Raw genomic sequence first — 24,296 nt, 5'->3', positions numbered from 1 at the left:
ATTTCCGTCGGAGTAGTCAGACAAATTGGAAATGACAATATGCAAGTATTAGTTGTTACAAGTAAAATAGGCAAAAAAATGTAAAAGATATGTAAATATTTAATTAGACTACCGGTGAAAACTTTAACACGTATGCGTGTTATTTAATGTTATATTTTTTCTACAAACGACTGGATCTAGTCAGGAAATACGAAAAATTACTGTGATGTGTATTGGGATTGACACACAGTTGTATTGTTACTAAAGATATAATCAGTGGCTAACAGATTGATTACTAAGTTAATTTGATGAAATTGACATCTAGTCTATCAATTTGAATATCAACAGACATAACGAATTCGGAGGAGCATGAAATTTCGTAATTTACTTTAAGTAGTGTATACCCTCGTTATTTACTTTTTTCCCAATAAGAAGGGACATACCAATACCATACAACACCAATCCGTATTCAAAACAAGCCATGTAAACGATGAAATGAAATGAAATCTATTTTATTTTGGTAGGTTGCAATAACATGCAGATTTTCTTCCCATTTAAATTAATACGTATAATGCACATGTGTATCACTCCACTTACCGTCATGCCTCACTGAATATGTGTTGTCAAGAAGTCTGACTCTGGTGGAAAGAAACTCTATAAAACTAATTATACAGATTTTATTAACATAATATTATATTATTGCTATATACTGACAGGGAATATGGTCCCATACCACCTATGAATATCACAAATAGCATAAAATATTTTTTGGCAGAAATTCTTTAAGACATAAATCAGTCAGTTACATCTTTTGTTTAATTTTTTTTATCAGGAACCTTTCCGATATAGATGAATTAGGTTCAGAGTTTTCGGATCATCTTAGGTTACAGAAATGGAAATTCAGCCCATGTGATATTGAAGTGGTTGTTGTTTTATCACAGAAGGATAGGCTGGTGAGATATATATTTTTAGAATTTATTAATTGCTCGTTTTGATTTCCTATAAATGCATTTAGTCAATGCAGCTAAATACATACACTCAAAGATAATTTATCGAAATGTTTTAGTCCAATAACTTAAATCATTCACATGACCGGGTCATATATAGTGTAACAATGTTTATCTTCTGTTATCCAATTCCATCTGTCTTGCTAAAGTAACACAGCTCTGTATAAACATTTCGTTATGTTTGTTGATTGGCTTGAATTATCGTACATTAGTTTTCAACGATGACTTACAGATTGAGTATGCATTTTGAAGTTAGAAAAAATTGCTAACCTCAGTATTTTGTATTGTTAGTTTTGTCATTTATAGAGTGTAAGTCAATGCATTTCTATGTCTTGTTTATAGACTAGTTTTTTGGGTGGAGGGGGAATACTCTTTCAATGCCACTTTGGTATTTTCTTACTCCTTTTTTACTGACGATTCATCCGTTATTATGTGATAATTTGTCTTTGATTTCCAATTGATATCAAAAGTTTTGATTATTATGTAATCTATGTGCCTAAACGACATAAATAAATCTTTTAAAATCTTGTCTTTCATATTAAATATCTTTTCGTGGTTTAGAACCGAAAAGAATAATATGATCGGAAAAAAAAGGAATTGATTAGACAATATTGTTTTAAGGTGTATAAGAAAGACAGAAGTAAAGGCTAATCAAATAGTTTCATTTCTTGTTTATTATATCTTTTTTCATATCTAGATTTGGGTGTCAATTGGAAATACGGTAATGCAAAACTTGTCCAGCTCCTTCGAGTATAGAACACGGAATGAAACCTATAACATGTTACAGTCTGGATTGTATGGTGAAGCCTTAATTTACGTGATCAAGGAAGTTGGGTACATATATAAATGTATTTCAATAAGCGTTGTATTTGTGTTTTTAAAACTTTTATAAATAAAGACAACTGTTTGATAAAAAAACCAAATATGTCATATTCAACGTATGTTCAAACCGAAATATGAGTTCAGTTCGTTTGCAAATAAAGGAAGCAGTAGTAAACCGCTGTTCAATGGTCATAAATCGATTAAACAAAAACCATTTATCCGAATCAAAAACCAAAAGTCGGGTTGTTGTCTCTTTGACACATTCCCTATTTCCATTCTCAGTTGTAAATCAACTCTAAGAGGAAAAACAACAGAACAGTAACATTGAAAGGTAACACAAACAAACGCTTAGATCACAGAAACGGGCTATTTGATAGTAACTGCTTCACTTCCTAATTTTAAGAACAAAATGTGGTTAGAACCTGGTTTAATGACAAGACAAACTTCTAAAGGAACCAGCGTCGAACCTGAGTCATTTTTATTTAGTGTATTTATTAGTATCAATGAATTAATTCAAAGTATACAGAACTGATAAGATAAATGAATGTAGAAGAAGAAACTTTAGGGGATGATATATATAGTGCGCACATTATTTGTGATAATAATGAAAAAAAAATGAAGACATTTTTGTCCGGAAGCAATTTGATGTTAATTGTAGAATTCAAGATAAAGTTATATTAATTTTCAAATTTTCTATCGTATTTTTTGAAATGCAGAATGGAATATTAACAACTATGTTATTACACATTGTGGGTACCTTCGCCTTCTCGTTTTCCTCTGTTCGGTGGTGTACGTTGTCGTATTACATTTATACTACATCGCCAGATTTATAAAACTTTCGAGTACGACTATTGTTATAGTGTTTCGAGTACGACTATTGTTATAGTGTTTCGAGTACGACTATTGTTATAGTGTTTCGAGTACGACTATTGTTATAGTGTTTCGAGCAGCACACATTTCGTACTAAACAATGTTTATGATCAAAAGGTTTGATGCTGATCTTAATATCTGTTATATAGTTTTACCAAGTTGTTATTAATCTATTGACGAAAACACCGATCATCCCATTTCTAAAGTTTTACATAGTGGTAGGAGTATCAATTCAAAGAACCCTTTGCTCATTATTGACCTGGATACAAGAATATAGTAAGTTGTATCGTAAAATGTCATGAATTAATACACCAAGGCGCTGCACAACAAATACATTGCAATGTATGGTTATGTTTCATCATTTACCAAATCGATACACATCTTTACAATACGTTTTATACCCAAGATACATCAATTGATACATACACAGTCCTACATGGTGTTTTTGTAAGGCATATGGAAATGAATTGACCTAAAACTCGATTTTTTTTCCTTTTCTACTAGGGAACTGTTCTCCATTGGTGGTCGAGCTTTATCATATAAGTGGTATACACAAGAAGCCCAAGGACTGCCATCAGAAGCTTTAATAGCAGGAATCGTTGTATTCGTCGTCCTGTTCGTTTATGCAACTTTCATGGTACGTAAAGATTTAAAGAAGACTCGAGAAAAAGAAAATCCATCTCTTCGAATAAAGAAACGCAAATACTTTCTCAAAAGTCGGAAAGAGAGAAAACGTTTGGCAGATGAAAGAGAAAGGTTGGCTAAAATAGACACAGAAAAGACCACTGAGGTCACCACAGAACAATACTCAACTGATGAACTTAGTATTGATTTGTCAGAGAGGGCGAAGTTCATTATTGAGGAACCATATTATAGCCCTTGTGTAACCATAACTGTAACAAATGCAGATGGAACTAGCAAGGATTTTGAGGAACATGCTTTGTAGGAATGAGAGAGATAGTGTGATAAAAGAGAGCGAGAGGGAAAGACTGTGATGAAAATTTCATATTATCAATATGAACCACATAAATGTTTATACTGCAAGTGGTCTGTCATAGTGGGATGTTTAGCCTGCTATAAAACAACGTTAAACCCAATGTTTTCTTCGGGAAACGCTTGTACCAAGACAGGAACATGGCTGTTGGTTTCGATTGTTCCGTTGATTGGTAACATTTAACTGTGTCAAATTTTATGGGCTTCCTCCTTTTTGAATTTGCTTTGAAATTGGGTATTTTGTAACAACTTTTCTATCAAATGAAAACAACATGAAGTGAAACTTATTATACAGATGATTTTAAACACTTTTCATTAATTGTACAATTGAACAATCACTGGAAAAAAGGACATATTTATTCATCCATCGCCCAAAATTCCAACATGCAAAACAACCGAACAGCGATTTTGCTGCTATTATTTATCGTCAATGTCACAGTAACCTGTTATTTCCCCACGCAAGGTCGATATTGTTACCATACAAAAAAGATACAAAAATGTACTGTCTTCGTTTTCAGAGTGAAATCCATATTTACAGCAAAACTTAGATATTCGTTATAAGCAAGAGTTTGTTGAAATGGAATGCATGTAACATGTGTAATGATAAATGTAGTGATGATAAAATTAATTGATAAGATAATTGTCAAACAACATTATACTGTTAGATGATGTCTCATGATTAGTACAAGTGAAGGATTTATGCAAATCATTTCAAGTATCAAATTATAACTAATAATATTTCATTTAGTAAGTATTATTTCAATATCAAAGCAGCTGCTCGTTCAGCTATCATAATGGTAGCTGCATTTGGGTGATCTGTTATTTCAGGAAATACTGAGGCGTCCACTACTCTTAGGTTGAAAACATCTTTTACCCTGTAAGAAGACCGAATACACTTTATTGACATCTTTTGCAATGAAATGTTACAAATAAATTACTAAGTAAGGTGTAAGCGTGTGTGTTTATCGTGGGGTGTGCTGTACCATATATTTTTAACACGTACTTGATCGTGGTTTGTATTGAACCCTACATAATTCAAAATACAGGTTACGACAACAATCAAGGTCTTAAACACGCGGTCTAAAAGAAAAGGCAGCAGTATTCAAGCCGATGTTCAAATCTTATAAATCGATAAAAAAAAAAAGACAATTCAGGTAACAGATACAAACTGAGGAAATCACAAAAGGAGCAAAACCGGTTGCATCGACTGGATAAGAGTCACCTGTTATACACGATTCTGTCCCCAAGAAAATCCACACTCGACAGAATTTTAGATTGAAAAAAATTGAACCTAATACTAAGTATTTGATGTGGAAAATCAAAGCTATTTACAATTGGTGTTCCTATTTAACAAAAAATTGACTGGGAAAGCGTCTTTTTTTGCATCTATAATTCTCAATACGATTATAGACTCATTCAAAATGTCACAATAGGAAATAGGACACAATCGGTAAATTTACAGACCAGACAACTACTTTTTTTAACTTCTCAAACATTTCTGTCGTGATTGAGACACCGAAATATCACATATGTCAACTGATATGTGATTGTGAACTTAATACTGGTGCAGAGTCAAACTCACTCATTCATCCACAAAACTCTACTGTAGCAGTTTTTATGTAAAACGACCGTCACTGTTTATGAAGTGTCGTATTACCGCTGAGACAGAGAGTATATAACTATGATAAGTTGGACGTTGACATTGAAGAAACTAAAATCGTAACTTGCGTTATAAATCCTAGGTTAAAGTTGTCTTAGTACGTTCTCCTTTCAAGAAAAAAAATATGAAGCATTATGCATATTTACCTGAGTTTATTGTCAACAACAGATCGAACGTCATTGAAGGCACCCATCTTACAGGTAGAGACTGGATGATGTCCTGGGTCAGAGAATGTTTGTATATAACATTTCCAGTACAGATCAGAATCAAACTTAAATTCTTTGCATCCCTTAAAAGTTGGTTCCATCGTAGCGCCTATTGACTGCATTATTGGTGTTTCAATGATCGATTTTACTATTTTTATACCTGCAAATATTATTATTATAAGTAGGCTATAGAAATTTTTTGTTTCTATTAACTCTTCATGTCCTTGTTTAAGATTGTCATAAATGTAATTCTGTGTATTCGCCCTGACATGTAATTTGATGTCCTCTAGATGTCTAAATATCATATGTGTCGTTGGATTACAATCTCGTTGTTACCACACACATCTTCATTTAATTCATATTGGGAAATACAAATTGACAACACAATGGCTGAACAAACAAACAGACAAATAATAGTAAACAAAACACAGCACAGAAAAATAAACACTAAGCAACACAAACCTCACCAAAAATGACCTAATCTCAGGTGATACGGAAGGGTAAGCAAATCTCACCGATTATAGACAATGAAAACGTCACAGATGTCTGTCCGAGTACCGCAAAAAAAATAAAAAAAATTTCACCTGTTTTGTTTCACGGAATTAAAACCAGCCACTTATCTGTTTATGCCATATTGTATGAGTAGTAAAACATCATAAGTCAGAAACATTTTACCTTCGTGGAATTAAAACCAGCCACTTATCTGTTTATGCCATATTGTATGAGTAGTAAAGCATCATAAGTCAGAAACATTTTACCTTCATGGAATTAAAACATGCCACTTATATGTTTATGCTGTTTCTTGACCATATGGTATAAGTACTAGTATTCAAACATGTTACCTTCATAAAGTGTTTTAATATCTTCTACATTAGAGAGGTATTCAGGATCAATGATTGGCATTTCGTTAGGATCCGTCGAATTTAACTTAAGATGACCTCTACTTTTTGGATGAAGGAGTTTGACTGTTATTGTTATGCCATCTTTCTTTTTACCAAGGGAATACCATGACTTGATCAGCTGCAATAAAACACGCAATAATAAAGATATGTTAGCATTGTTTTTATAATCATTGTTATAATGTTACATTGTATTGTTTAAAGTGAAACGTAAATCAATGATTTTGCTGAAAAAAATAAATGTGGGAACTTGTTATGAATAAAGAAAAATCTTTCGTTAAGAGTTTGGGTCTGATAAATACGTTGTAATTAAAATTTCCCCTTGACAATTTCGTTCATCTCATTGCAACAATTCCGCCTAAATTACTGACAGTTGTGCATTTGATACTCGCTAAAGTCAAGCTTTATTTTAAATGATTATTCAATGTTTTGCCTTTAGCACGCAGCATTTAAGAGAAGGAGAAAAACTTCAGGTAAGATAAGAATTTAATGTGTGTCCAGACGATTGCAGTGTTATTATTTGATAAAAGTTTTGTGAAGCTTGTCAATTTCAAACAAAGTTGAGTTGATGTCAACCTGGTCAATATTCATATACCTTAAAATATATACATGTCAAAAGTGACACAGAAAGCAAAACATCCATAAATCTAAAGTTTACAGTTTCTGGTTTTAAACACTTTTGACCTGTTTATCAGATGGACATTTATTCTACATACCTCGTCATCTTTATTCATGACTCTTAGTAACTTGTGGTCATGGTCGGCTATAGTAGATTTAAACGTTAACTGTAAGTCTGGGTATGGCGATGGTCTTGTTTTATTTGTATTCGCGAAAAGAAAAGCCTCGCTTCCACCAATGGAAGCCATTAGACCTGAAAAGTGATAAAATTGGCAAGATAGTAAATGTGAGAGCAAATAGGACTCAAATGGTAAATTTATAGATCCAATGACTATTTTGGTATCTTAAGATCCAAGCCTGCAAAAATAGGTGAAATATTTGTGTAGTTTTGGTATCACATGAAAGCTTGAGGACTTGGAATTACTGAAAAGTCTTATTGAAAGTTTCTTTTTAATGAATATAAATAAAAAAAAAAGATATAAAATAGGAGGGCATATTTGCCTTAGTGTTCAGATCAGAAGTACCCATGTTTGTACTATCAAACATCCGGGAACCAGTACGCTCTAATATGCAATCAAAGGTACGTTGAATTGTTTGGTACAGATCGGAATAAGGTATACATAGTTTAGACCTAAAAATAACTACCACTTTATTTTAACTGAAGACAAAGTAGACGTTAATGCTTGACATAGCAGAATTTATCATAGAAAGTAATGGGGCTATGAATTAGTGGTTTTATACGTTTATGTTGTTTCGTCGATTCTTGTTTTCTATCATTTCTTAGTACGTTAAGTAATTGTTTACATGAGGTATTTTTTTTCTACCACACGAAGATTCAAGATATCGAACACGTTTATTTCTTACCCTTTCTCTGATAGAAATACTGATCAATCATTAGTCTGTCCAGATTCTTACCTTTTCTCTGATAGAAATACTGATCAATCATTAGTCTGTCCAGATTCCTTAGAAATACTGATCAATCATTAGTCTGTCCAGATTTCTTACCTTTTCTCTGATAGAAATACTGATCAATCATTAGTCTGTCCAGATTCTTACCTTTTCTCTGATAGAAATACTGATCAATCATTAGTCTGTCCAGATTCTTACCTTTTCTCTGATAGAAATACTGATCAATCATTAGTCTGTCCAGATTTCTTACCTTTTCTCTGATAGAAATACTGATCAATCATTAGTCTGTCCAGATTCCTTAGAAATACTGATCAATCATTAGTCTGTCCAGATTTCTTACCTTTTCTCTGATAGAAATACTGATCAATCATTAGTCTGTCCAGATTCTTACCTTTTCTCTGATAGAAATACTGATCAATCATTAGTCTGTCCAGATTCTTACCTTTTCTCTGATAGAAATACTGATCAATCATTAGTCTGTCCAGATTTCTTACCTTTTCTCTGGTAGAAATACTGATCAATCATTAGTCTGTCCAGATTCTTACCTTTTCTCTGGTAGAAATACTGATCAATCATTAGTCTGTCCAGATTTACCTTTTCTCTGATAGAAATACTGATCAATCATTAGTCTGTCCAGATTCTTACCTTTTCTCTGGTAGAAATACTGATCAATCATTAGTCTGTCCAGATTTCTTACCTTTTCTCTGATAGAAATACTGATCAATCATTAGTCTGTCCAGATTCTTACCTTTTCTCTGATAGAAATACTGATCAATCATTAGTCTGTCCAGATTCTTACCTTTTCTCTGATAGAAATACTGATCAATCATTAGTCTGTCCAGATTTCTTACCTTTTCTCTGGTAGAAATACTGATCAATCATTAGTCTGTCCAGATTCTTACCTTTTCTCTGGTAGAAATACTGATCAATCATTAGTCTGTCCAGATTTACCTTTTCTCTGATAGAAATACTGATCAATCATTAGTCTGTCCAGATTCTTACCTTTTCTCTGATAGAAATACTGATCAATCATTAGTCTGTCCAGATTCTTACCTTTTCTCTGATAGAAATACTGATCAATCATTAGTCTGTCCAGATTTCTTACCTTTTCTCTGATAGAAATACTGATCAATCATTAGTCTGTCCAGATTCCTTAGAAATACTGATCAATCATTAGTCTGTCCAGATTCTTACCTTTTCTCTGATAGAAATACTGATCAATCATTAGTCTGTCCAGATTTCTTACCTTTTCTCTGATAGAAATACTGATCAAGCATTAGTCTGTCCAGATTCTTACCTTTTTCTCTGATAGAAATACTGATCAATCATTAGTCTGTCCAGATTTCTTACCTTTTCTCTGATAGAATTAATACTGATCAATCATTAGTCTGTCCAGATTCTTACCTTTTCTCTGATAGAAATACTGATCAATCATTAGTCTGTCCAGATTTACCTTTTCTCTGATAGAAATACTGATCAATCATTAGTCTGTCCAAATTCTTACCTTTTCTCTGGTAGAAATACTGATCAATCATTAGTCTGTCCAGATTTACCTTTTCTCTGATAGAAATACTGATCAATCATTAGTCTGTCCAAATTCTTACCTTTTCTCTGGTAGAAATACTGATCAATCATTAGTCTGTCCAGATTCTTACCTTTTCTCTGATAGAAATACTGATCAATCATTAGTCTGTCCAGATTTCTTACCTTTTCTCTGATAGAAATACTGATCAATCATTAGTCTGTCCAGATTTCTTACCTTTTCTCTGATAGAATTAATACTGATCAATCATTAGTCTGTCCAGATTCTTACCTTTTCTCTGATAGAAATACTGATCAATCATTAGTCTGTCCAGATTTACCTTTTCTCTGATAGAAATACTGATCAATCATTAGTCTGTCCAAATTCTTACCTTTTCTCTGGTAGAAATACTGATCAATCATTAGTCTGTCCAGATTTACCTTTTCTCTGATAGAAATACTGATCAATCATTAGTCTGTCCAAATTCTTACCTTTTCTCTGGTAGAAATACTGATCAATCATTAGTCTGTCCAGATTTCTTACCTTTTCTCTGATAGAAATACTGATCAATCATTAGTCTGTCCAGATTCGAATTCGGTTTCATAGTCGAAACATTAACAAATACCCGGATGTCAACAGAGATGTGATCTTGTAGATTTTCTCCAACAGGTAGATCAGCAATTACAGGAATCTGTGGAATATTTATTTTGTATTGATAAAGTATTATCCTCAAAAGCACATATAATATTGTGAATTTTACAACACATAAAATTGAGAATGGAAATCGGGAATGTGCCAAAGAGACAACAACCCGGCCATCGAGCAGACAACATGTATACACACTATACAATCACATTGAAAAACATAAGATGAAGAATATAAGATATGTTATTGCTGTATAGTAATATAAAGATTCACTGTTTGCCCAAAAAACTCCTCTTATATTTGAGTGTGAATTCACATTACTATAAGACGTGTCACGGTACTTTTCTATCCCAAATTCATGTATTTAGTTTTGATGTTAAATTTGTTATTCTCATCGGATTTTGTCTAATGCTTAGTTCGTTTCTGTGTGTGTTACATTTTAATGTTGTGTCGTTGTTCTTTTATATTAAATGCGTTTCCCTTAGTTTTAGTTTGTAACCCGGATTTGGTTTTTTTTCTATCGATTTATGAGTTTTGAACAGCGATATACTACTATTGCCTTTATATACCAAACTTATAATTTTTCGTCTACATAAGACTCATCAAAAATTTGGATGGCAATCAAATGTGAAGCTGAAAACATTTAAAAAAATAAAAAAATCCGAAATATTGCTGAAAATAATGCTACGCAATTTACGAGCTCTTATAGTATTGTAGTTTCAGTTAACAACTGTGTGTATGTACTAGCATAATTATCCTTCTCTCCATAACATGTACGAGTGTCAGACAAATATGAACATACAATTTGATTTATCGTCTGCAGTGCATTTTAAATTTAGTTACTTGCAAGTTATAAAGTTGTTCTCTGGGTCCAATTCCAGACAAAAATAATATTTTGGGAGAACCATATGAGCCAGCAGATAGAATAACTTCGTTTGATGCTAGAACTTGGAATGAAACGTTTGAAAAAATGAATTCTATGCCGACTGCTTGTCTACGGGCAATCAAAACCTGCAAAAGAAAAACATTCATTTAATCAAATATGCATATAGTATACGTTTGGTTTCATGTTGTGCTACTACATCAATGTTCAAGGTCAAAATGAAGGTTAGGCGCCTTCAAATATACTCTTTGTATGCCTGCGACAGGTCAGGAACCTACAAATTAGTGGTTATCTTTTGCTATATATCCCATTTGTTTTTGATTATTGTTTAGTACATCATTTTGGCCTTTTGAATAGTTTTTGTAAAAGTTCTCTCCAGCAAGAGGGTACAAAGGCCTGCAAGAACAGCATAGCAAACAAACAAAATGAGAGAACATGAATTATATATGTTGGCTACAGTATATCTACACTGAAAATTTCCCTCTTAATTTTATGACTGATATACAAACATTTAGCCAGAGACGAAAATATATACATAATTATAAATAGCTGAATTCTCAAATAACACCAAACAACAAGTGACACAAATTTCACTTTTACGCAGAAATTCCCTAAAAGTATATGAAAAAGAAAATCCCGCCAACATATTCCTTAAACTAACTTACCCTTGAAACCAATGCCTTTGTGACAATGTTTAAGTTCTGTCGTCCTCGGGCTTCATTGAGATAAGCTTTAGCAGTGGTCAATCGTTCTCCTCCTCGTATGTTCGTTTGTATCCGACATATACCTAAAAAGTCAAAATCATTCTCATTTGGAGGATTATAAAAATATTGGTGTTACGACGGTTATTACAGAAGATGTGTTTATTTGAAGTTAAGTAAAGATAATGTCCAACTTATAAAAAAAAATGTTTATTTCATATCTGCAGGTGTTTCTATTCACTGTTTGTATGAACACAATAAAAAATCCAAAATAACTGTGTTTCCGCTAACCATACATATTATTTTTTTAGTTCCTATCTTAAAGATGTATTACTCATTTTGAATCAGTATTCAAGTCAAACCATCCAAAAATTTTAAAAAAATCTAGAATTTGTCGGAACGACACTGTTGCCACCACTCGCTAAAAAAGCCTGAAGTCTTGGTAGGAGCGGAAATTGAATAAAATAACATCGGCAAAAATCATCATATCGTAGCGGAACAAACGTAATCTCGATCTGTAACTCGTCAAAGTATACTAACATTCCAAAAAATCAGCACAATACATTAGATGAAATTAGATAAACGTCCGTTTAAATGTTCGTTGCGGAATGACGAACAATGGTAAAACTGGTTGACTCCGACATAAGTCGGCGGGGCATACACAAGAACTATTTGCCTACCTGCCTACTCTTATTGAACCCATCATGTTAGCGGACACATTCATTATTCCTTAAAAACTTATGACTTCGCTTTGATGCTTGTCCGTAATTGTCGGTCTTATGGTTAGCATAATGTTTATTTATTTTCTAAAAAAGTCCAAGCTTGAGTTTTGTGTTAAGGGCATACGATACAGTTACAGGGGAGGTAATGACGTTGCTAACGTAAATTGTTATTTTCGCGACGTCAAACGGTGACTTATCGGAAAAAGATGCAGTTTTCGGCTGATTTTTATCATTCAAACTGATTTAACTTGAAAACGAGTTCATGGACCTCTCTTTTTTAAAATGACATTTGCTTTGTAGACGTAAGACGATTATGTGCACCAATGTTCTTGAAAACGTAAATAGTGCAATTGTTTTGAATTCGATAAATATACAGCAAAAAATGATGTTTTTTTTTCTACATTCATGAACATTTGATAAATATGAGTTATTTCTGAATAAAAAATGTATAAATTTTTAGGATAAAGAAACAGACATATCATATTATTAAAAAATATAGTGAATTTTGGAGAATTTATATTATTAAATGTACATGCATTTGAAATATTTGAGAAATATTGTTTCAAATTTTTTAGTTCTAGGTTCCACGGTGACCTAGCTACCATTTTAGAAAACTGTGATTTAAATGCTAGTCTATTAGAGGGATATTTCATTTTCATTGGTTGTAGATATGGAATCTTATTTTATCATGAAGTCAGATTTGAAAATGACTTTGGGAATGAAGATGTAGTAAAGACCAAATGTCAGTTTTAGTCTGATATATGTACTTTATAATTTTAGTCTTACATGTATATAATTACATGTATGCGTACATATATCACTGATTCAGTGGCAATGGTAAATAGACACTGACAAGTCTTAGATAACATTTTATAGTTTTGAATGTTTTGTCAGTTGACTAAAACTAGGTGGAGGTGTGTGTGTGTTCTTATTTCCAACAGAGGGACTCTCAACCTATATCAATATGTGCATGAAGCAAATTGATAGTTGCTAGATACTGAATGATTATACCACAAAAAAGTTTTAACCTATGCATATATACTTAAAATATGATAAAACAAATCATGTTTTTTTCAGGAATTCTGAATCCAACCATGTAGTATGGAATGTTCTTGAGATATTGTTTTGGCAGATGGATGTTCATGAAGAACCTGTAGTGCAAAGTATATCACTGGGTTTAGCTCTTTGTCTAAGTGTATTATTAAAGTACTTTGCTTTGAGCTCAGTTCATTGTTATGCAATTCATTCTTTGTGAAATAAAGATTTGACTGACAACTCTCATGTACAAAGATTTGTCAAAGTAGCATCACATCTATGTACAATGTAAGTATTAGGGAGATAAAAGCATTCTATTTTGATTTGAACTAAACATATTATAAAAAAAAAATTACCCAAATATGCTACTCCTGCTACTAGCAATACTTAATACATCTGTACTGCCTACTGATGACTCGGTCCTAAGTGTAAATGGTCCTTCAATTATGTTACAAAAAAATTGTTAGACCTATCTAGGCTTATCGATTTCTAAAACTATATTTCATTGTACATGTTTGAAATTTTTATACAACCGCAGAAATTTTTGCAATCATAAATAGGTATCCTGTTGTCGTCGTCAGAAGACAGATGGTTTCCGGATAATAACTTTAGTATAAGCAAAAAGAAATCAATAAAATTATAACACAATGTTTATAACCACAAAAGGAAGCTTGGGATTGATTTTGGGGGTTATAGTCCCTAAGGTTTAGGAATAAGGGTTCCAAAGGTGCCCAAAACAAGCATTAATCTAGTGTCAGTACAAAAAGTTGTGTATAAGTATTTTATTTTTTGTTCTGAAATTGTACCATAATGTTTAATACCATAAGTAAAGTTTGGGGTATATTTTGTGGGTTATGGGGCAAACAGTCTAGGAATTAAGATCCAAAAACAAGCATTTTTGTAAATTCAAGACTATGAATTGGAGTTATCTTTCTTTGTTCAGAATGGTTGTTGAATTACCTAAAACCAATGCTTTATGAAATCTTCTTTGAAAATTGGAGTTATCTTTCTCTGTCCAGAATAGTAGTTGAATCAACTTAAATTAATGCTATATACAATATACAATGCAAAATTCACTTTACTACCGACTGATAAATTAAAGCAGTCTTTAATAACCATTCAGTGATTACAAGCACTTTGATTATCATTCTAAGGTTATGCCCTTTTACAAATGGAAAAATTAAAGAATTATTTAGTTTGTCTAAACTAAATTGAGTGAAATGTGTATATAATGCTTATTACCTCTAAACTCTTTGAGTTCAATTTTTGGCAGCTTCACTTTTACAGTTCTTGATTTATGTCCCTATATAACGTTGTATGCTAGCGGGGGCATCATCACCTGACCATGACTATGAAATTTTATATTTTAATATTTTATGATGTATTTAAATGAGTAGTTATATAATTATTGTTGCAAATTCCATTAGAAATTTGAAATGAGATCATTTTTACACGACCGCAAAAATTGAAAATTTTTTGTTCGTATATTGGTATCACGTTGGCGTCATCGTCGTCCTCCGAAGACATTTGGTTTTCGCACTCTAACTTAAGTAAAAGTAAATAGAAATCTATGAAATTTAAACAAATGGTTTATGACCATAAAAGGAAAATTGGGATTGATTTTGGGTGTTTTGGTCTCAACATTTTAGGAATTAGGGGCCAAAAAGGGCCCAAATAACATTTTTCTTGGTTTTCGCACAATAACTTACGTTTTAGTAAATAGAAATCTATGATATTTTAACATAGGTCTATGAGCACAAAAGGAAGGTTGGGATTGATATTGGTAGTTTTAGTCCCAACAGTTTTGGATTTAGGGGCCAAAAACAGGTCCCAAATAAGCATTTTTCTTGGTTTTTGCACCATAACTTTAGTATAAGTTTATAGGAATCTATAAAATTTTAACACAAGGTTTATGACCACAAAAGTTAGGTTTGGATTGATTTTGGGAGTTTTGGTCCCAAGGAATTAGGGGCTAAAAGGGTCCAAAATTAAACTTTGTATGATTTCATCAAAAAATGAATTATTGGGGTTCTTTGATATGCCAAACCTAACCGTGTATTCAGATTCTTAATTTTTGGTCCTGTTTTCAAATTGGTCTACATTTAGGTCCAAAGGGTCCAAAATTAAACTTACCTTGGTTTTAACAAAAATTGAATTCTTGGGGTTCTTTGATATGCTGAATCTAAACATGTACTTAGATTTTTGATTATGGGACCAGTTTTCAAGTTGGTCCAAATCGGTGTCCAAAATAATTATATTAAGTATTGTGCAATAGCAAGAAATTTTCAATTGCACAGTATTGCACATTAGCAAGAAATCTTCCATTGCACAGTATTGTGCAATCAGAAGCGGATTAAGGGTGGAGGGGGCCCCAGGCCCCCCCTTTTTCGGAACAAATTTGGTTACTTATATAGGGAATCACTGAAGCGTAACTGGAGTGGGTCCCCTCCTAGGCAGTCAGTGGGCCCCACTTATGAAAATGCTAGATCCGCCAGTGGCAATAGCAAGAAATCTTCAATTGCACAGTATTGCGCAATAGCAAGAAATATCTAATTACACAATATTGGGCAATAGCAAGAAATTTTCAATAGCACAGTATTGCCAATAGCAAGAAATATTCAATTGTACAGAATTGTCCTGTTTTCAATTTGGTCTACATTAAGGTCAAAAATTAAACTTTGTTTCATTTCAACAAAAATTGAAGATATGGGGATCTTCAATATGCTGAATCGAACCATGTAATTTAGATTTTTAATATTTGGGCACGGTTATCAAATTGGTCGACATTGAGGTCTAAAGGGTCTAAAATTGAACATTATTTGATTTCATCAACAATTGAATTCTTGGAGTTCTATGATATGCTGAATCTAACCATGTATTTAGATTTTGGATATTGGACCATAACAGGTAAATGTCCAATTTAAAATTTTTAAGTTTTTAAGTTGAAGTTCTTAGACCCCATTCATTCTGTGTCAGAAACCTATGTTGTGTCAACTATTTGATCACAATCCAAATTCAGAGCTGTATCAAGCTTAAATGTTGTGTCCATACTTGCCCTAACTGTTCAGGGTTCGACCTCTGTGGTCGTATAAAGCTGCGCCCTGTGGAGCATCTGGTTGGAATAAGGGAAAAGGGGAGGTGAAAAAAATTGAGGGAGAGGGGAGGGGGAATTTTTCTCATTTCAGATTTCATAAATAATAAAGAAAATTACTTCAAGTATATTTTTTTTGAAAGGATTAATATTCAACAGTTTGGTGAATTGCTCAAAAGAAAAAAAAAATTTAAGTTCATAAGACCACATTCATTCTGTGAAACCTAAGCTGTATCAACTATTTAATCACAATCCAAATTCAGAGCTGTATCTAGCTTGAATGTTGTGTCCATACTAGCCCCAACCATTCAGGGTTCGACCTCTGCGGTCGTATAAAGCTGGGCCTTGTGGAGCATCTGTTCCATTCATTTGTTTATTTCTTAATTTGTGTGAATTAACATTGTTACAGTAAATGTTAATCACTACATTTTCATACCACAACAAATATTGTTATGGTACATGTATCACTTATATTTGTATCCATATAACAAAACAAAAAATGAAAAGGAATAGTTTTGCAATACAGAAATTAACAACTACAGGTCACTGTAAGGCCATAAACAATGAGCAAAGCCAATACCGCATAATCAGCTATAAAAGGCCCTAAAATGACAATATAAAACAATTCAAACGCGAAAACTAATGGCCTTATTTATGTTAAAAAAATAAACAGAAAACTAATATGTAACACTTAAAAAAACGACAACCACTGAGTTACAGGCTCCTTATATCATGTTCTCAAATCTAGATATCATCTCCCATTTAGAAAAAAACATGTGAAAAAATTAACCTTTTATGTGTTGCTCTCCTAGCTACAAAATGTATCCAAAGTCAAAGATGTAGTACATATTCTATCATAACCATTTGGTAACTAATGTAATTACTGTCTCCTCCATGCCTGTCTTGAAAAAAAATATTAAATAAATAACACTCCTAATGCTCAGATCGGTTGTCACCGTGCAACACAGTTAATAACACCTATAGGAAAAACATAGAACTCCTTTTGTCATAAGACACTGTCAAACATCCAAACATACTATCCACACTCATCTGTGTCCACACTTGTATTATTAAACAAAAAACAATTTGAGTTTATCTTATAAAACAAGAAAGTTATGTCTTTCTTTGGAAAGGGAAAATACGGTCACAAATCCGAATTTTTAGCAAATATGCAAATTTCAACCTCATTTTACTCAAAAAGTAGCACATGAAAGTATATTTTTCATTACATATTTGATTTAATAGGGTAAAAAATAATCTATATGAGAATTTTTTATTAAAATGTAAATACGGGATCAAAACTGTATAGTATGCCCTTAAATAATTCATAGCCAAACTAGATAATTATAATAAAGTATGAAGTTACCCTGATCTTCCTTCTCGTTACAATTGATGGCATCATAGCCTAGACTTTGTGTTGCATTGAAATACACGTTTAATAATGACGTGGGCTGTAACGTGGACACTGTCATTGGTCCACACGATCGGTGTAAATCTGTAAAATATTTTTGAAGAATAATGATGAAAACAATAACATTGAGACTATGAAGGATGTAAATCATTATAAGTTATGGAACTGATGTGTATTGACAGTTCAGTAGTCATGCAAGAGCTGTGTTACATGTGTTGTCTATAATCAAAAGTGCATTCTTGATCATATTTACTTCCAATTGACCACCGACTAGATCTTCAGTTACTGTAGTTATTTTGTAGTGCAGAATTGGTCAGTTGTAATCCTGCGTGATTGAAATCTAAAACAAATCTATGAAGCATAATGATGAAGGTTATACTGATATGTGAGCGGTGTAAATTTGTTATTAGTTTGTAATATTCAATATACCGGTATAAAATGATTGCTTTTGAAAGTACGTGTTGTTGATAAAGATCAGTCAAAGCATAGACAAGAAAAATGGTTTCTATTTAACAGTTATATGCTGTGCAATATTTTGAAACTTTTTCCCAGTGGGTCAATTTAAAAGCTGCAATCCCTTTGCAAAATAAGAATTTCTAGGTTGAGATCTTTTTGCATATTTTCATTGATTTTACCCTTCAAAACTTATTTGTTTAAATTGCACATGTCGGTGAAAACCAACAGCGAGGGATATTTATACTATTTATCCTTTATCATTAAGATTTAAATTAGGATTGTCTTAACATGTTGGTGAAAGACGTTTTGAGACTAATAGTATGTCCGTTTATTTGGAGTATCAATTTTGAAACATATACAAATGTTATGTGCCAATAAAAACATGTGTTTGTTAGATGTTTACATTAATATCTTGAGATATGATATGAGCAGGGGCGGATGCAGGAATTTTCGAAAGGGGGGTGCTAACCCAGGGCACCCAGGGCAAAGGGGGGGGGGTGCAAAACATATGTCCCGATACAAATGCATTGATCGGCAAAAATAAAGGGGGGGTGCGCACCCCCGGAACTCCCCTCTGGATCCGCCACTGATATGAGTGACAAAACTCTCCAACCAATTCAGAATGAGATGTGATATGAGTGACAATGAGACAACTCTCCAACCAATTCACAATTTGTAAAAGAAAAACCATTATAGGACAAAATACGGTTTCCGACACGGAGCCTAGGCTCACACCGAACAGCAAGCTATAAAGGGTCCCATATTAACTAGTACAAAAACAATTCAAACGGGAAAACCATAATAAAGATCAAACATACCAGATTTAGACAGCTCTGTCACCTTTGTTTCAAAAAAGATATGTGTTTTGTTATTCGTTAACATACCAGATTTAGACAGCTCCATCACTTTTGTATCTACAGATTTACGGAAGTAAGGAGCGACATGTTTGAAGCCCCATCCTTTAGCTCCTTTCTTGTCCCATTCGTCAAAGATTCCTGGACTGCCTCTCTGATAAATCATATCATTCATTGCAAACGTACCTCCAATAACCTTACCTCTAGGTAAGGCAGCTTGCTGGAATAAGTTCTCAAAATCTTATATTGTAACAAAACAATTACATATTACAATTCATACATTTTACATATTACATATTACAATTCATACATTTTACATATTACATATTACAATTCATACATTTTACATATTACATATTACAATTCATACATTTTACATATTACACAAAAATAATGATACTGATATTTACTAAGCAAATCATGATGGCGTCCATATAACAGTTATTGAGACGATTCTTTTGTCGGAAAGTTAAACGATACATAAAAAAGAATTTCAAACAGCCACGATAAGCTAGAATTATATGCATAATTTTGGATGTGTTTTTATTGCCTTTGAACTTGTTTTCAGTATAATCTCAGATCTGTAATTAGTATCTTTTTGTTGTGTATAAGTACCCATCTGATTAGTTTTTCCCTTTTTGACTGATTTTTATGGCACCCTCAACGGAGTTGGGGTGACGTATTGTTATACTACGTTCCTTTTTTCTTATTTTTATTTTTCTTCCACTTTTTTATCCAGCTTATATCTTGGAACTGCATGAACTAATGGTTATGGAACTATACCATAATGTTACCCAGCATGTGCAGATTTGCAAACAGAGTATGGCATATCCAAGATGGTGGCCGTTGTCATGGAAACTGACAAAATGTGAAAAAAAAATCTAAATTCTAAATCTTACATTATAAGACCCAAGTAAATGAAACTTTATAGATATGTTGCCTGATATGACCAGATGTGCATGCACTATTTAGAAGTTCCAAAATGGCTGCCATTGTCATGGAAACAGGGCAAAAGTTTAACATTGACCCTATGGGAAAATACATTAAAGCTGCATTTTTTCAAAGAATATAACATCAATCCAAATGAAATTTTAAAGATAATATTATGTAACATGGCATGTACCAATATGCCATCTGTCTTTGGAACTTTGGAAATGGTCACCGTAACCATGGAAACATCAAAAATTTCAAAAAACTTCAAAATGCTCCAAACTTCAAGAAAATTTACAACAATGTTGATTGGCATGCGTAGATACGCTCTTTGGCCTTAGAAATTTCAAAATGGCTGTCGTTACCCTGGCAGTATGGGGAGGGTGCCATCTGTTATTACTAGCAATTACAAATCTAGGTATAGTTTGTTGTTCTTATATTGTATTTCTAGGAAATATTACCTTATTCCTATATCCAAACAATGCATTTTCTTGTGGATGTGTAAAGTATTTCCAGTCTACAGAACTATTCCTGAGTTGTTTTGCTAGCCCTGGTGTTGTAATGAATGGTGTTTCTGGTCTGTCTGTTTCCTTGTCACCAGCTTCTAACAATAACACTTGATTACGTGGATCTTCTGATAACCTGGCCGCTAACACAGAACCGGCGGTACCAGCACCAACTACTCAATAAATGAATAGTTATAAAATATTTTAAATAAATCATTACAAAATTTCAATCCTGACTGTGTGAATATCTTTTTAAGGATAGAGTATAACATATTTTAAGATCTATTTCCGTGACAAAATCACCAGGATTCTTCTACAATTTGTGAGTACAATGTTCATATTTAACATTTAACATCGCCATATAAGCGGGAGGTTTGACTATCCATAAACCAAAGTGCAATGCACCATATTATCTTAAAACATTCTGTACCTAGTAAGGATATGGCAGTTGTTTTCAAATAGTCTAGATCTGTTTCTATGTATGTTGGCGTTTGTTTTTGTTGTAGTTTGTATTTTTGTTGTTTCCCTCTTTCAGTTAATGTGGTTCCTTCGATTTTGGTTTGTGACCCGGATTTGTTTTCTCTTATTCAATTTATTACTATTCAACAACGGTATACTACTGTTGCCTTTATAAAACAAAATATCTGATTAATAGTTGTCTCATTGTCAGTCAAACAGTATCTCCTGTTTTATATTATAGGGTCAAATACTGGTTTCTTGTTTTTCAAGTATTTTTCCCTGAATAACGAATTCCGAGACGTAACCTTACAACATTATGCAATATTTTGGTATATATCTTTGATAAAGTATAATATAAATAGAACTAAACGTTAGTCTCTGGAGTTATATGAAAGAGCAATATGGTTAAACATTTCAGGTTTGAAAAAACATAAGCTAACTACATGACATTTCAACATCAGGAAGTGAACGTAATTATACACTTTTAAGATAAATGTACTAATAAATAATTAGATCGATCTGAGTCATTACTTTCTAGCTATGATATGTTATGTTATAATGACATATATCAAATGATTGATCACTGGGGTCAAAAAGGTTATTAAAGTGAAGATTTAATTGTTGTTGTTTTTTGGTAACTTTTATACATGGTTCTCATTTGATCCAACTTTTTGCGATTTAGTTGACATATATTGATTAGACTTTTGTCTACTATTGAAAACGACTGTATTTACCATTTAGATAACTTTTAGTTATTTGTGCATGTAGTTTGCAGTTTCATTGACATGTGGCCTACATATTTTGAACTACAATAGGTTCACACAAAATCAGTATTTACTTGTCTATAATGTAATCATACTGGGTCCTTATATACTCTGGACAGTCTTGTGCCAATGTAATACTTGCCCACAATGTAATCATAATGGGTACTTATACACCTTGTGCAGTCTTGTGCCATAGTAATACTTGCCTATAATGTAATACTTGCCTATAATGTAATCATACTGGGTCCGTATATACTCTGGTCAGTCTTGTGCCCATGTAATACTTGCCTATAATGTAATCATTCTGGGTCCGTATATACTCTGTGCAGTCTTGAGCCAATGTAATACTTGCCTATAATGTAGTCATACTGGGTCCGTATATTCTCTGGGCAGTCTTGTGCCAATGTAATACTTTCCTATAATGTAATCATACTGGGTCCGTATATACTCTGGGCAGTCTTGTGCCAATTTATTAACCAACTAAGTACAGTATTGCCAAAAATGACTGTTTATTAAAAATTGCATATTTTCTGTAATGGCCCTGTTTTTCTGTAATGGCCCTGTTTTTTCTGTAATGGCCCTGATTTTCTTTTAATGGCCCTGTTTTAATGCCCAGTTTGTCTGTTTTAATCCCAGTTAGTTTTTTTTTTTTTTTAATAAAGTTAATAAATTAAGTTGTAAAGAGTATAATACCTTTTTTGTATTTTATTTAATTTAGTAACCAACAACCAACATTAAAGAACCATATATAGGGATCCCTGTTCATCCTGTTTTTCAACACATAACTTCTTTCAACTAAATTTTATTACTGATTGTTTCAAAAATTTCACTCATCCCCAAGATAAACTGTCAAATTTCATACAAAAATTTTTTTTTCAAACTAAACAATCACTAAAAGAGTAAGAAAGTACATCAAGTTGGAAGCAACACATACACTTTTGTTCAGTTGGTTAATAAATGTATTAAGAAATGGGTGTTTTTATAATGGCCCTGTTATATGTCCTCGGTCAGTAATAATGGCCTCGGATGTCTGTAATGGCACTCGGCGTTGCCTCGGCCATTACAGACTTCATCGACCATTATTACTGACCTTAGACATATAACAGGGCCATTATAAAAACACCCATTCATTAATACTATAGTAATACTTGCCTATAATGTAATCATACTGGGTCCGTATATACTCTTGGCAGTCTTGTGCCAATGTTATACTTGCCTATAATGTAATCATACTGGGTCCGTATATACTCTGGGCAGTCTTGAGCTACTGTATTTAGTATGGTTATCAGTAATGAACTCCACAGCCAAATGATACACATCTCTGCTGATGGAGAACCTACAATTTTTAGCATAGTGTTTTTTTTATCAGAATTCTAAAACATGTAGCTGTTATCTCCACTGATTCAATAACCAAACAAAATAACAATGGGTATTATAAAGAGGTTATTCAATTTTTAACATTTATTCTAACTACCTTGTAAAAGTCAGACCATATAAATTTTAAATCTTTAGGAAACAGCGGTATATACACAAAATGAAAAAAATATCAAAACTATTAGGTTTTTTTTAGCAATCGAAAAATGATCAGAAGAAACTAATTGAGTTTGTATGCCACATGTTTTATGTTTCATAACGTAAACTGTATTATGCTTAAAATGAAACTTTGAAAATTTTTATTTTCTGAAAAATAATTCATCTTATAAACTTATGATAAACAATTGACTATGTATAAAGATGGATACATATTTTCATTATAAATATCATAAAGAATATGAGTTAAAATTCTTACTATGATAAAGCCAAACTTCCGTTCACATAATCCAACGAATTTAATTATCATAAAAACATGTAAAAACAATTTTCTTTATCTAACAAGACAAGTGAATGTGTACATTAAATTAATGGTTTTACAAGGTTAATTAACTGCTTATTAAGGTAGAAAATGTAAAATTGTTTTACAAGGTTAACTGTTTCTTAGGTAGAAAATGTACAATTGTTTTACAAGGTTGAACTGTTTCTTAGGCAGAAAATGTAAAAGTGCCTCACCTGTTGTGTGTTTGTATTCTTCCCTAAAATATTCAGTTAAAAAGAAATGATGTGTTATTATACTACGGTTTATAAACAGACACTTAATTGATGTTTGACATTAAAATAATTCAAATCTGGCATTTATAGCATTTTTTCTCTCTCTCTCTCTCTTTTTTTTTAATTTAAAACATAAAAAATAAGTGTGTATTGTTAAAAAAAAAAGACAAGTCATTGTATTGTATTATGTTTTCTTCGCAGTATAGAAACTATATATATTTTACCTCAAAGTAACAAATACGTTAATTATATCAAAAACCGCTTCAGAC

At 32.4% G+C, this 24,296-nt stretch overlaps 1 protein-coding gene and 1 long non-coding RNA gene across 2 annotated transcripts; one reads left to right on the top strand and one right to left on the bottom strand.

Annotated features, from left to right (window-relative positions):
* Positions 1 to 811: 811 nt before the first annotated feature.
* On the top strand, positions 812 to 4,359 carry LOC143048699 (uncharacterized). Its single transcript, XR_012969921.1, has 3 exons — positions 812 to 932; positions 1,684 to 1,820; positions 3,183 to 4,359. It is a non-coding gene; the product is annotated as an uncharacterized LOC143048699 (long non-coding RNA).
* On the bottom strand, positions 3,950 to 24,027 carry LOC143048698 (glucose dehydrogenase [FAD, quinone]-like). Its single transcript, XM_076222513.1, has 12 exons — positions 23,732 to 24,027; positions 23,159 to 23,278; positions 20,675 to 20,892; positions 19,314 to 19,503; positions 17,929 to 18,057; positions 11,679 to 11,800; positions 10,974 to 11,141; positions 10,029 to 10,176; positions 7,153 to 7,307; positions 6,380 to 6,557; positions 5,478 to 5,697; positions 3,950 to 4,546 (listed from the first exon to the last, which is right to left on the bottom strand). The coding sequence occupies exons 2-12, from the start codon at positions 23,259 to 23,261 to the stop codon at positions 4,426 to 4,428; spliced, it is 1,752 nt and encodes a 583-aa protein (XP_076078628.1). The 5' UTR covers positions 23,262 to 23,278; positions 23,732 to 24,027; the 3' UTR covers positions 3,950 to 4,425.
* Between the last annotated feature and the right edge of the window lie 269 nt (positions 24,028 to 24,296).

Source organism: Mytilus galloprovincialis, chromosome 10 (assembly GCF_965363235.1).
Source record: "Mytilus galloprovincialis chromosome 10, xbMytGall1.hap1.1, whole genome shotgun sequence".
Lineage (NCBI taxonomy): Eukaryota > Metazoa > Mollusca > Bivalvia > Mytilida > Mytilidae > Mytilus > Mytilus galloprovincialis.
This window is presented reverse-complemented; position numbering and strand designations above follow the sequence as displayed.

Excerpts from the sequence above, each read along its gene's own strand:
- LOC143048698 (XM_076222513.1), bottom strand. The coding sequence starts at position 23,261 with ATGTGTATCATTTGGCTGTGGAGTTCATTACTGATAACCATACTAAAT. Across the intron at positions 18,058-19,313 it reads GATGGAGCTGTCTAAATCTG|ATTTACACCGATCGTGTGGA; the intron begins GTATGTTAACGA and ends AATATTTTACAG. Across the intron at positions 7,308-10,028 it reads GTATTTCTATCAGAGAAAAG|GTCTAATGGCTTCCATTGGT; the intron begins GTAAGAAATCTG and ends ATCACTTTTCAG.